This window comes from Octopus bimaculoides, chromosome 2, assembly GCF_046866305.1.
Source record: "Octopus bimaculoides isolate indiv1 chromosome 2, ASM4686630v1, whole genome shotgun sequence".
In the NCBI taxonomy this organism is placed as follows: Eukaryota; Metazoa; Mollusca; class Cephalopoda; order Octopoda; family Octopodidae; genus Octopus; species Octopus bimaculoides.
The window spans coordinates 130,200,086-130,216,027 of NC_142929.1; the positions used below are offsets into that span (position 1 = coordinate 130,200,086).

Consider the following 15,942-nt stretch of genomic DNA (forward strand, 5'->3'; position numbering starts at 1 on the left):
TTAACGATGTATTTCATTATTTTGCAGTATTAAGTATTATTATTGATCACTTGAAAATAATCATGCAAAGCTTCTCCTGTACTCAGCTTTTAAATGCATCTCAGGCAAGAGCTTTTAAATGCATCTGTCAAATCTACCATTGTACTGAGGTGCAGATTCTAAAACTAGCTGCATGTAATAACACTTGTGAAGCTAGTTTTTGAATAAGATTTTTAAATTAGAAACGATTAAAATATCCCTGTTGTAGTCTTAAATGAAAAGCATTTTATATTAAAGACATAAAATAACATAGAATAACAAGAAAAAATATAATTTGCAAATTTAAATAATATCTACATTTTCATTACAAATTTTGTTTTTGTAATTGGTTTTTAAGATTCTTCTTGTGAATTTGTGTTGAAACAAATTTTGTTGTGTCTTGAGAGAGTAATTACATCAATAATAACACATGCACAGGTCCAATACCACTTCTTTATTGTTAGTCAATTAGTTAAATATTTTAATGACCATTTGTTTAATGTGCAGGTAAAACAATCTGTTGGCTGTTTGTTAATCAAAGTTCTGCTGTTGCAATCTTAGAACAAGAGGGGAAGTCACTAAGTCACTGAAAAGGTCATGAACAGCAACAAAAGAACCTTGACTAATGAACAATTAGTTAGCTGCTTAAATATTTACCTAGTTGACGAACAATAAAGAAGTGGAATCGAACCTATGCATGTGTTATTATTATTGGCATAATGACTTACCCAAGACACAACAAAATTCATTACAAGTATTTTATTTTTAAATAGCAATAATTTTCTTCCTTTTCTTTTACTATTATTAGTCATTGGACAATGTCCATTCTGGCACAGCATGTTCAATGAATATTTGTGGATATATCAACACTAGTACTTTGACTCATGCAGTGTATATATATATATATATATATGCGTGCAAGCACACACACATATATCCATTCACACACAACAATCTTCTGCAGAGTCTCCATTTATTAAGTTTTATTCATCAGGTGTTGATTAACTTGGGACTGTCATAGAAGACATTAGCCCAAAGTGTCACACAGTGGCATAAAATTGAAAACTGCATAGGTGTAAACTTCTGAACCATAGAGCTATATCCAATTGTGTTTTGATATTTAACACATTCTAATTTAATAATGACTTAAGCTACATAATTTTCAGTAATTTAAATCCAGTAGATCAAAGTAAATGTTTTTTCTTTATAAATTGAATTGAATGCTCCTTGCAAATCACACAGAAATTTGCATAAACACATTCATACACATGTTTATATACACATAAGTTTTAGAGTAATTAGTGAAGCAGATTGTTAAAGAAGCGAGCATATCAAAGCAAATTAGAAAATATATTTGAGATAATAATGATAAAATTTTATCTATATATTTGATCTACATACCAAATGGATGCCTTGCAAGAACAGGCTCAGGAATTTCGACGAAATCTCCAATACCATACTTATTTTTAGCAGCAACTTGAAAGAGATATTTGTTTCCTTCTCGAAGATTTTCTACAACATGTTCCAATATTACTGATTCACCTGCTTCTTGCCACATTCGTCGATTTTCTTCTCTCTTTTCAACAATATAAGCAGTGATTGAACTACCTCCATTATCTTCAGGAACTTGCCATGTTAGTGTCATGTATTCAGCCAACACATCTTTGACTTGAAGGTCACGGACTGGACCTGGCTTGTCTAAAATATAGACCAATTATCTAACTAATGTCTAAATTCTAAATTCAGTCATATAACCTTCTGTGTAAAATAGCTAATATGATACAAGTTAAATAATAAACCAAATCCATGCAAGATAATTTGTTAATGTTGCAAAGCTTTTCTTAATGAATTATTTTTTTTTAATCAATGACTTGAATATTGATACATTTTGATGAAAGTAAATATTTCTTAATTCATTTTGTTATAAAATAATAGGTGATCAAAAACGTTCTTAGGTGTAATAAAATTGTTGTAAATAAGTGAAAATAAGCAGTAAGACATGCAATAAATTGCCCAATATCATTACAAAGTCATTAGTTAAGTAAAAGCAAAGAAATAAAATGTATTTGTATTTTGTGTTGCCTATAGTAATGTATTATAATTGCAATTGTTTTCAATGTATATAAGCCATTAAATCACTTCAAAATATTAAGTTTTATCAACATATTGAATGAATATACTTCTTAATGTTAAAGGCAATAAAAGTGCTTTTCAAACAAAATATGATGAAGCTCCAAAGTATGAACACACAATTTAGAAATTCAAATGTCACTGTATATATCAAGAATGTCAAAGTTAAAGCATTGATTGCAGTTAAATCAGTATTTGAAGCATTAAACTTTAAGCATTAAAAGACATTTTTTATATTTAAGTAAATAAATATAAATGTCTTGTTGCCAAACTTTGTCACAAACAACAATAAATATTGTAAATAATATGTTAGATAGTTACCTAGAACCTTTAATGTAATAGTGACATCAACTTTTCCAGCAGAATTCTCTAAGCAGAGTTTGTATTCACCAGAATCTGACCTTTTAACATTTTTGAAATTTATCTTGGTAACATCTGCAGAAGAGTCAACCAGTATCCTTGTTTTATCAAGTTCACTATCATTATGGAGCCAAGTGGCTTTCGGAATAGGAAAGCCAGAAAATGGTATTGAGACAGATGTATTTTCACCAGCTTTAATAGTAATAACTTCCTTGTATTTATCAGCCAAAGTGTACTCAGGAGCAACTAGAAGCAGAAGAAATACATTATTATTTTTCCATCAACATAGGGAAAAATATCATTTAAGTGTATTTTACATGAAATATGGTTTTATTAAATTTGATAATATCAATTTTACCTTCAACAGATAGAGCAGCTTTTGTAGTTTTGTCTTTAACAGTCATGCTATAGTCAGCAACATCTTCAGGTTTCACACCCTTTATGATTAATTTGTGCACACAGCCTTCAACAACAATTTCATATTTTTTATTTGGTGTAATAGGTTTGCCCTTACAGAACCATTGAGCTTTCAAATTAGGACGATTTATCTCACATGTGAAAGTGGCTTCACCAGGAATCTTTTCAACGGTTTGATCTTCAAGTTCTTTGATGAATTTGACTTCACCCTCTGTAAAATAATGAAGAATTTGTTACAGACTTATCAGATCTTGTTTACTTTGTTTATTTTGCAAAATTAGATTATGAGAAAATGCATCTCTAAGTTTATTGGGGTTATTTTTTATATGGTTTTATATGTGCATGATACATACTTTATATGTGCAATACATATAAAATATGTATCATATATGTTTTATATATGTAATACATATTTCCAAATTCTTCTCCAACAAAATATGTATTCTATAATTCAATTTACAAATAAAGTTAATGTAAAAATTAGGAGTACCAGGAAAGTGGAAAGGTACTAAATAGCAGTTTGTGGAAACTAATTAAACAATAATAAACCACTAGATTGAAATAAAATATTACTTATCATAAAAATAGAAAAATTAATTATGATAGCATATTTATGTCCAATTTCTATATGTAATTATTTACTTATAGATTCTTAATCATCCTCTAATAAAACAACAAATACACTATTAGGAATTTTGCATTAGAAACAACATAGAAAATTGTAAGAATGAATCAGCTAAGTTTAACAATACTAAATCAAAAAGAAGTCTCAATCTGTATTTTGAAATGCTTCAACTAAGAGGCATTCTATTTACTTGGCTATGATCTAACCCTTTTGCTATCAACCTGCCTTTGGTTCTATGACATAAAATTCTTGTTTCAAAATTAAATTATAATCTTCTGGTAGGATTTCATAGTTTATGATCCAAATACTAGCTTAATAATGATAAAGTTATTTTACTAAATTCTCCAGTATTTTCAAAATTAATTGAAACAAAGGCAGAATATTTCGACAGAAATATAACAATCAAAGGTGTTGTAGAAAAATCAAACCTAATTAATAAGTTACTGTGACTTACCTTTCACTTTTACAAAAGCTTTTGTGGATTTATTCATTATTTTGACTTCATAATTTGCTTCATCATCAAGCTGTGCTTTTTGCACAATTAAAGTATGTTTCTTTTCTTCAACTGTGAAGTTGAAATGCGAGTCCTTTTCAATAACTTTTCCTGCTTTCATCCAACAACCAGTCACATTTGGTTTGGATACCTCGCATACCAAGAGAATGTCATCATTTTCCATAACCTCTTGGTCTTTTAGAGGACTCAAAAATTCTAATGGCTCTTCTGGAAAATAAAATTGCAATTTATATTTAGAAAGTTTAATGGAAAGTTGTAGTTAATACTTAGTCTATATAGTAGGAATCTAATTTTAATGCTTAAAAATTAAAATATAAATTAATAATTTTATTAAACTTATTCAAATATTTATCTTCAGACTAGAAAAAAAAGTCTAGTTGAATTAATAGAATCATAAAGATAATGAACTTGGTGATAAAATAAATGACAGTATGACAACAAAATAATTCTAAAGCATAATCAAAGTAATTAATAATATAAATCACTAGAAACATGCGTAATATTAAGTTTTAAGAACTAATGTAGTTCCTAAAGCAAGAGAGAGGGACAAAATTAGAGAGAAGAATGAGTGTGTGTGTGTATGAGGGAGACAGCAAGACAATGTTAGAGAGGGAAAAGAGTAGAGGGAAGAAGGAATGAGAGAAAAGAGTGAGAAAGGAAAAGACAGGGTAAAAGAGCAACAGAGAGAAAGACTAATTCTATAGATCAATGTAAGCATAATTCCTTACATTCAATTGATTATTTCATTCCTTTTATTTAGTGTCAAAATAATTATTGAGGAAGTTTATATAATTGAAGAATGGGAATCTCTAAATATATACCAGCATGCACATCTACCAGAATATTACTAAAACATTGATGATTTTATATTTCAGTCTTAGGATATTCGTGGGATCAGTTGTATTAATAATACACAAGTATATACATTTCCTTATTTTCATTATCTCATAAATTCCATGATTTATAATGAGGATAGCTACATGATAGTTATGAATACAGCTTCTAGAAATTAACCAAAATCAGATAACAAGAATAAATTTCAATTGACAGGACTAACAAAAATGAATTAAACAACAAATCAGAAATTAAAGAAAAAGAATTGCTGGTACAATAACTGCTCTTCTTTACAGACATTTATACCAAACTACTCGGATCATACATTAGTCTATTATAGCATATTATATATTCTATTATATCAGAGTTTATTGATATATTTTTATTTTAATACAATAATTATTTGAATTTAATGCTTTCTTGTGTTTTGAGGATTTGGAAGAAAACTTAAAGAAAATTCAGTTGAAAAACAAAGGAAACTACTTCTGTGTTTAGCGATGATAAAAAAAATCTTTCCTTGAAATATGCCAAATAGGGAACAACTGTGTGTGTGTATATATATATATATATATATATATATATATATATATACATATATATATATATATATATATATATACATATATATATATATATATACATATATATATATATATATATATATATACATATATATATATATACATATATATATATATACATATATATATATATATATATATATATATATATATATATATATATATATATATATATATATATATATATATATATATATATATATATACATATATATATATATATACATATATATATATATACATATATATATATATATATATACATATATATATATATATATATATACATATATATATATATACATATACATATATATATATATATATATATATATATATATATATATATATACATATATATATATATATATACATATATATACATATATATATATATATATATATATATATATATATATATATATATATATATATATATATATATATATATATCAGTAATAATGTCGACCACTAACATGGACAATTAATGCGCTAGAAATCCGAAACTAGTTCCTGTTTAATAATGCTTTTTTTAGGTGATTTTAAATGTCTTGCCCGCTCACGTTTTTGGTATGCTACTATATTTCATGTTGAGAACAATTTAGGTCTTAATAGACACAAGATGTGATCTATTTCTAGCGCATTAATTGTCCACGTTAGTGGTCGACGTTATTTTTTGAAAAATGTACCTTAATCCCCTGAGATTGCAGATAATGTTTCTGAATCTCTTTGATTCTTTAGATGTGCTGGCCTCCTGATAATTAATCGATATTAATTAACATATGACTAATTACCAGATTTTATAATAATATTTTACCCATTGCCCATGTTCTCATACTGAATATATAAGACGCAGTAAATATTTTCTGCGGATATATTCCTGGAATTAGCGCGCCAAAATGAAGACTTTTGAATTTTACTATTAAGCTGTAATTAGCAGAACCATATGCACGCGCACCAATGGCGGTGGGCAACTCTGTATACGATTCTGATGATTACGGCTAAATTACAAATCAGGCTGATGAGGAATAGACAAATGGTAAGAATTTGTTAAATCTGAAACTAGTTCCTGTTTAATAATGCTTTTTTAGGTGATTTTAAATGTCTTGCCCACTCACGTTTTTGGTATGCTGCTATATTTCATGTTGAGAACAATTTAGGTCTTAATAGACACAAGATGTGATCTATTTCTAGCGCATTAATTGTCCACGTTAGTGGTCGACGTTATTTTTTGAAAAATGTACCTTAATCCCCTGAGATTGCAGATAATATTTCTGAATCTCTTTGATTCTTTAGATGTGCTGGCCTCCTGATAATTAATCGATATTAATTAATATATGACTAATTACCAGATTTTATAATTATATATCAGTAATATATATATATATATCAGTAATATATTTAATATATGCTATAGGTTCAAAATTATATTAATAATGGTGATTGACAAGAACACTTTTAGGTAATGATGAGATGAGTAAAGTTAAATATGTGTATTAACAGTTGTTGAAAATAATACAGTTTAGCTGTATACGTTTAGACAATAATTAAAGTAGTTTATCTTTCTCCTCCTAATTCACATGTAACTAATTAACTATACAAATATGAAGAAAAGATATTTCATGAGATGGAATTATGAAACAATGCAATGTGATATTTAAATACAGTGTTAAAATGTTATCAAAATGCATGAAGGTTAGTATCTACATATTATTTCATTAATAAAGATACTTAATACTAATTATTTCTGAAATTCAAATACAAAACAGTGGAAGTTAATGTAAAAATAACAGAAAATAATACTTTTGTCAATCCATTGTAAGCCATGTTTGGCATCTTGATTACTGTTTTGGCCATATCCTGCTCTTTGGCCATATTCTGCACTTTGGCCATATTCTGCACTTTGGCCATATTCTGCACTTTGGCCATATCCTGCTCTTTGGCCATATTCTGCACTTTGGCCATATTCTGCACTTTGGCCAATGTAATGATCATTAAATTGATCAATTTTAATGTCATGGCTAATATGTTGCTCAACTGCTTGTTTAGCTTTATTGTCAACTGGCCAGTCATCCCCTTGATCAAGTTTATTAGTATCTTTTAAACTATAGTCTCTTTCATTTGCTTTTCGTATTTTCCGATCTAATTTGTCGTCTAGATTTTCACCATCTCTTAAAATAGCTTTATTACCAGATTCAAAATATTCTTTAGGTCTTCCTTCAGAACTCAAGTGATAACTAGCTTTGCTACCTTCTATTTGATAAAAATCAGATTCTGTAACATCATTAGCTTTATGACAAATCCTAGTTTTATTTGATTTAAGTTTATGATCAACCTCATCTGAATCAATATTCAGCATTTCATTCTCTTCAGATCTTCTAACAAAATCACAAGGAGCATCAACATTTCTACTTGTATCTTTTGAGAGTTCTGACAGACCTGTTTGGTTGATGTCAAGATGGTCTTTTTTATTGTAACCTTTAGACATCTTTTGATCAACCAAATTAGTAACTTGATCAATTTCAGGGATGACCTTTTTGTCAACATCCTGATCAAAGTTCTGGTCAGTTGTGAGACTAATTTCTCTATCTGTAGCATTTGCAATTTCAGCCTCAGAACTGGCCTTTTGATCAGAGTCTTTCTTGACTTTGAATCTGATCTTTTGGTCAACTTCTCTACTAATTTTTTGTTGAGCCTCAAGATTAGACTCCAAGTCAGTGGATTTGCTTATTTGTTGATCAACGTGATAGCCACTATGATTTAGATCAAACTCATTGACATTATCTTTGCTATGGCCTTTCCTTTGTTGAATATCATCTTTAACTGGATAGTCAATATTTTGGTGCCTATTATGGCCAACATCTTGACCATCTTCTGAAAAAATAACAATTGATATTTGTGGCAAAGTGATTTGTATTTCTTTGTATGTTGCTGTGTTTAGAAAATAAAACTGGTAAGAAATAAACTAATGAAGCAATGATCAACAAAAAATATGATTAGAGTTTAAATAATTTGAAGAAAACCAAATAAAATTATAATCCTCAATTGCAAGAGCGTGTGAGTGAAAGACATCTTTCATTATCTGTTACTGGTTTCAGTCAGTAAGCTGATACCATAACGGGGTACTAAAACCCTTGAAGAGTTTTAGTCAATCAAATTGACCTCAGTACTTGTTTTTTTTTTTTTTTTTAAGTCTGGTATTTATTCTGTCAGTCTCCTTTTCTGAACCACTAATTTACAGGGATGTAAGTAAACCAACACTGGTTATCAAGAGGTGGGAAGGTCAAACACAGACAGAAAACACTGATATACACACATACATATGTATGTATACATATATATGATGGGCTTCCATATAGTTTCTGTCTATAAAATTTCCACAGCATTGGTTGGCCTGGGGCTAAGGCAGAAGACAATTGCCCAAGGTGTTGTGCAATGAGACTGAAGTTGATACTATAAGACTGCAAAGCAAGCTTCCTATCACACAGCCATGCCTGTTGCACCTGATATCAAAGATATTGGATTTTTGCATTTGTTCAGCAAGGTTCTTGATACTCGTTACCCAACCAATGTAAATCTAAATTAAACTGCACATAGTTTAATTTCAAAAATATTTAAAGAAAATTAAACTAATTAAATTGCTGATATTACAAATGTTATTCACAAATTATAACATTATTTTAAGGTGTGTTGAATTAAAATCATTACATTTTTCTAAATGTAAAAATGACAAATAAATCTCATTTGAAAGCATTTATAACCTCAACATTAATTTTTAAAAAAACAAATTCAGCTTACAGTATATAACTATTTCTATACACCTTCCTTTTCTGAACTAATCAACTAGTGTTAAGAAAGCCAATCTGACCATAGTAGCATGAATTGTTAAAATAGTGGTGCTGGTACTGATGATGATGGTGGTGGTAATGACAGTGGTGGTGATGGTGGTGATGAAGGTAGTAAAGATGATAGTAGTGAAGTGACTGGTTGATTCATAACAATAATATTAATGTCAATGATGAGAAAGAAACAGTTTTCATAATGTTTATCTGTTATGAAACAATACACAACAAAATATTTTCAATGAAAGAATTTTCTTTGCAATCTTACTACTAACAATTATCAAAACTGTGCTGTAAGCCAAAAATACATAATATAAAGCGAAATAATCAATACACAATAAAAAAAAGAATGAATAATTTGTTTAGATATGTAACAAGTTAGGTAACAAAAATAATATAAATATGAATAACCTACCATCAACCGTTAGAATTGCAGAGCTTTTTACACCATCCACCACAATAGTATACTCCCCTTCATCATCAAGTTCAGAGGGTTCAATGATCATTCTGTGAACACAACCATCCACAACAAGTTCAACTCGTTCACTACCACTAAAGATTTCTTTTTCAAACTTCCAAACTGCCTTTTTATTTGGTTTGTTAATTTCACATTCCATGACAGCTTTCTCTTTCTCCATAATTTTGATATCTTTAAGTGGTTTCAGGAACTGAACTGGTTCTTCTGCAAAATTTTTAAAAGAACTCACTATTATCAAAGAACAAATTTTATTTTTAAAAACTTCACTTTTTAAAAAAATATATATTGAGAAATGTTAGGAAAATGTATAATAGAGCCAACAACAACTAATAAAACAAAATAAACCATGTCAAAATAAGAATAATATTTGAATGATTAAAGACAAACTTGATTTCTGATAATTAGTGTTACCCATAACATAATACTTCATTTTGATGCACAAATATAGATAAATTGTAACCTATTTGTAATATAATTTCATATTGCACAATCATGGACCACTAGAACAAAAATGTACTTATTGATTTTTTCTGGGTATTGTTTATGGAAGAGGCTATGAGATAGTTATATGAGAAATTTGAAAATAAAAATAGTGTAACAGCAGTCATTGGATGAACTAAGCGATTGACTGTTCAGAACAATATGGTTAGTGTAGAAGAATAAGGTGATGTATGCTAGCTTAAGATGTTAATGTATTATGTATATTGTACATTCATAACACATACAAACACACAGACATTCATACAAATATCCTATAGATATAAATATTACAAAAAAAATAGTTTCTTATTAAATATTAGCAATATTTTGATATCTTCTAATATTTAAGAAGCTAGGAAAATATTTGCAATTTTAGATCAAATGAAATTACCATCCACAAAGAGAGTGGCTGTAGTCTCCACATCCCCAATACAACAAGAATAATCAGCTTCATCCATTAGAGCTGCTTCAGTAAAAATAATTTGGCGAGTAGAACCATCAGAGACAAATTTGATTTTGTCACTAGGTTTAATCTCTTTGCCATCTTTTTTCCATATAATGGTGGCATTTGGTTTTGTAACCTGGCACTCTAATATAGCTTCTTGTTTTTCAGTCACATGAACATCATTCAACGGTTTCTTGAATGCAGCAGGAAGTTCTAAAAATAAGAAAAGCATCAAATTGTAAAAGTTGCAAACATTGAAACTACTGAGAATGATTATTTCAGGCAGAAATAGATGTCTTAATTGCAGGACAAGATATGATAGAATCATAACTGATGGTTTACTATACATGATGAATGATAAATGATAGTTTTAACCTGAGTTACTCGTTGGTTTCAGATGTTTATTAAGATAACATCGTTCTAAACTTTATTCTTCAGAGTAAATATATTAATGCAACTACATGAATGTTAAGACTATGATTGCTTTAAGAACTTATATATAAATTTTATATATATATATATTTTATAAGGAAAACTATTCAACTTTCACCTAACATAAGCAATAAAAATTATTTGTATTTCCTTCTAACTCAATGCTATTAGCTTTCAGAGAAATTATTATTATATCATGTTTGCGTTAAAATATTCCATACAACAAATCCCTTTAAATAATAGAGATGGTTTTAAATATTAGGGCTTTTGTTATATTTTAACACTTATGAAATTGCATATTAAACGTAATCTATAGAACAATTTTTCACATAGTTTTTAATGTTTTCAACTTCTAAAATCATCATTAAATAATACAATTAATAGTACCTTCAATAGTCAAGGTAGCTTTAGTTGAAACATCCCCACAAACACAGGTATATTCTGCTTTGTCATCTAGTGTGGTATCATGTATTATAAGCTTCTGTTGGAAACCATCAGTGATAATTTCAAAATGATCACTCGGTGTGATTTCTTTTCCATTCTTCAACCATTTAACAGTTGCATTTTCCTTTGTTAATTCGCATTTCAAGGTAGCAGTTTGCTTTTCTTTCACAGTTACATCCTTCAGATTTGTTTTAAATGTTGCTGGAAGTTCTGCAAAAAAATAATATTTTTTAATGAATAGAGAAAAATTATGCTTATTTTAAAATAAGAATATTAAAATGCATCTACAAGAAAGAAATACAAATAAGATTAAGGCATCATTATATGGTATGTTCAAAAGAAAATGAATGTTGAGGTACAAAAAATTTAATTATATAATGTAAAAAATGTACTTCAATATTAAAAGAATTCAATTATCAAATTTTTATCATAGCTATCTAAATTTACCTATGACTGTCAATTTAGCAGACACTTCATTTCCATTTGGTAAGACACATGTATATTCTTCTTGATCATCCATAACAGCATCTGTAATAGTTAATTTCTGGATGCACTTGTCTGTAGACATAGTAATACGGTGACTTGATTTAAGAGTCTTCTTATTCTTCATCCATTGAACCTTTTTGTTAGGTTTGTTTAACTCACAAGTAAACTCAGCTGACTCAGTTTCTTTGATTGTCTTATCCTCCATGTCAGTGGTGAATACAAGTTCTTCTTCTGCACAAAAAAATTTGAATACAAAAAGAAATATTAGAAATGTATTTATTGTATATATTTCAAAGAACTCATAAACTTAATTGTATATACACTATAATCTTTCTCATTACAGTTTATATATATTTTCAGAAAATGAAATTACTATTCTTGTGCAAATACAGAGAATGAAATAAAATATTCAAATATATTTTGAAATTTGCTATAATAAAAATTATAGTTAAATAAATGAATAGCATTATTAATGTCATAGTAGACTCTATTTTAGGAATTCAACAAATTAATGATTTTATTTATAACTAGACACTTAACTGATGACTATTATAAGGTTTATTACATGAAATTCTAAATTCAAAGATTTAATATTATTATGTTTTCAATGAAAGAGTACTTCTTTCTAATTAAAAAAATGTACAAATAAAACAAAATCACACATTTTGATAAACTACTGCAAATAGATATAAAAATATTATTTATACATTATACATTATGATAGGAGACCATGCATCAACATTTATAGTAAAACTCAAGTGGTGACAGGGGAATGTGCCATTGGATTCACATGGCACCTTTCATTAAAGTAAAACACACTAATTGGTAAGACAGGAATGGAAAATATTGGAAATTGTGAATTGTTTTGTAAGTAAACTTATAGGATTTGAGAGATAAGTTTGAATATTTGTGACAATTTTGTGCAAAGGGTAGAGATATACGTGAAATTTGGAAAGAAAATATATTTAGCTTGAGAATTTTCTGCTGAAAATTAGTACTGCAGAAGCATGCATTCATGATATATAAAATGATACAGATGGGAAAATGAAATTTAGAAATTTAGTTAGGAAAATTAGCATGCTTCACAATATCAGCTATCAGTGCAAGGCATACATCATATTTAAGGTATTTATCATCACCCTTGGAAAACATTTAATATTACCCTTAACAGTAACAACTCCTTGTGTTGATAATTTGCCAGCCTTGCAACTATATAATCCATCATCAGAAAGTTCAACATTGTAAATAACGAGTTCAAAAGCAGTTTTCTCTTTATTCGTGCACTTAATTTCATGTCTCTTATCATTCATGATTTCTTTATTTTTAAAATACCATGTCACTTTGGGTTGAGGCTTAGATATTGTAACATCAAGAGTAAACAATTCTTGTTTCTCATAGACAACCACATTATTCAATTCTTTAATGAATACCAAAGGTGTGTCTGGAATAAATTGATGTTAGTATAATTGAAAAAGAGGTACAGATCCTCAGATATGTGCATTTGATAAAAGCTTTATGCATTAGTTAAATAAATCAAATAATAAAATACAATCAATTTTGCTGATTGAAAAATGCCCTAAAATAATTTCTTACTATTTAGCAGCAATTAAGAAAAGCAGTTGAATATTATAAAAATATTTGGGGAAAAGTTATATTGATCAATGTAACAAATATTTCTCTCCATATTTAATTGCCTTTAGATGTAATTATAGGTTCTATTCTATTAAATCTCCTAAGCTCATGAAAGGCTTTAATAATAGGTATAACAAATTTTTAGCCCACAATGTTGATTTCATACACATGGCTGGAAGGAGGAAGAGTGTGAAGAGAGCCAACACATGTACTGCACAGGTACTTCATTTACCACTTCCAAAAGGACAGAAGATGATATTGACTTTAGTAAGATTTGAAACCAAAGCATAGAAAGCCAAAATGAATATCTCAAGGTATTCTATCTGGTGTGCCAACAATTCAGCCTTATACACACACTTTTAGATAAAAATGTAAATGTACATTTATTTTCATACTTATAATCCTGTTTATAAAATATAAATAACCTATAGGGAAATATTTGTTTTAATATTAAAACACAAAAGAAGAGGGGATTAAGTATTCATTAATTCAATGTTTTTAAAATTAATAGAATAATGCTTTATAATTCATGAAATTATTCAAACTAGGGATAGACTATGAGTGAGATGGTTGGATAATATCCATAGTCACAATTGGTCACACCTGGGAATCCACCAGGAAAGTTTGATTATAGGCGCTTCTGATAGGGCCCTATGGAGGAGGTGCCTGGGAACTGCAGCCCTCTGATCTTTCCAGGAATAGAACGCATAGAAAATGGATAGATGGATGGACTCTTGTAATGTTTTTAAGCAAAATATTACACACTCTTTAGGTTTGGTTAGATACTTATTCTAATTATCCTTAAGGTATAACAACAATGATATTTTATATAATAAATTTAATATTTGTACATTATTGTGTTATTTTTTTTCATTCTATAGAAGATAAAACCAAGAAAAGCCTAATCTAGATTTTGATAGTATATTATCTAAAATTCAGGTCCAAATAAAGAAATCAAGTATCATTATTTTTCTCCTCAATTAGCTATTCTTGAAACAATTTTTTCTATTATGAAATTTAGATTTAAGTAATGGTTATATGTTCTTTTCTTATTTAGTGATGACAGTATTTAAGATTTTTAAATTAATGTTCAGTTACTTTCAATGGTCGCAACAGGTTTGATTTAACTAACACTAAGATAAACTAACATGACTGAAAGCTTCTCTTTTAATCCTTGAACTTTGCATTTTAATTATGAATTTTAATTTTTTAATATTTAACTGCTTTTCTTAAATATTAGTATTAGCATTAACTTTCAATACATAAATGCACAAACTTAATGAATGATTTTCAATAAGTTCAACAATGTATGTATTAAAACTATAACAATTTACAAATACAAAAGAAAAAAAACATTCAAAATTCTTGAAAGATAAAAAAAAAGCTCTAAAAACATTGAAATGAAACAGGCATTGACATATTAAAATCATTTAATTTTCTGAATATTACTTTTATTGCTATTGTGTTGATAAAAGCACAAAGAAAAGAAAATAGTTCTTTGAAATATCTTAATACTTTAAAGAGAACAAAGGGAACATTGATTTATCTCTGTCATATAAACTATTGATATTAAAATCATAAATGATATATACTGCAAAATAACTGAACAGAAAGAAATGATTTCAGAAAAAGCTAAGGCAGATTTATGAGTGGTTTTCTTAAGCTTAAATTTATCATCAGGTATGAGGAAAACAGAAATACCTCAGCTTTATCAAAATATATATATATATGTGGATACAGAATGTACAGAACTTAAGACACATTTAGTGAATGCTTAATTAGTGAGAAAACCTTGTGTTACACAATCAGAAGTTGTGCTAACTCTGTTCAGTTGAAAAATATATCTTGATGCAGCATTTAAATATATTAAATGTATTAATTGGAAATCATAATGAAATACTATTGTGAAAACAAATTCTAATCGATGATTTATAATAATGAGACAAAGCCCTCACTAATATTCCAGAGAAATACAATAATATAAGGTCACTTAATACGACACTTTTTCTAAAGAAAACTTTCTCTGTTAAATGCTATATGAAGGATGCCTGGTTGATGAAAACTTTAATGTCTACTCCTGTATCTATTGAATACTCTTTGCTTTGATCAATACGCAAAATAAATGTATGTGGGAAAAGTCACATCAAATGTTAAGACCTAAATGATTGTAATATGTCAAACACAATACATATGTAAAATGCAAAAGCATAATTCAAGCTAAAAT

General features: G+C 28.0%; 1 protein-coding gene across 1 annotated transcript in view; it reads right to left on the bottom strand.

Annotated features, from left to right (window-relative positions):
- LOC106877301 (uncharacterized) overlaps positions 1-15,942 on the bottom strand; it is a 449,889-nt gene that overhangs the window by 152,868 nt on the left and 281,079 nt on the right. Inside the window, exons 128-136 of the mRNA XM_089338059.1 lie at positions 13,249-13,527; positions 12,048-12,317; positions 11,544-11,810; positions 10,671-10,937; positions 9,737-10,003; positions 4,005-4,271; positions 2,867-3,136; positions 2,470-2,754; positions 1,420-1,716 (exon numbers count right to left, since the gene is read on the bottom strand). Of these exons, the coding sequence (XP_089194185.1) occupies positions 1,420-1,716; positions 2,470-2,754; positions 2,867-3,136; positions 4,005-4,271; positions 9,737-10,003; positions 10,671-10,937; positions 11,544-11,810; positions 12,048-12,317; positions 13,249-13,527 (2,469 nt within the window). The remainder of the gene's footprint in view (positions 1-1,419; positions 1,717-2,469; positions 2,755-2,866; positions 3,137-4,004; positions 4,272-9,736; positions 10,004-10,670; positions 10,938-11,543; positions 11,811-12,047; positions 12,318-13,248; positions 13,528-15,942) is intronic.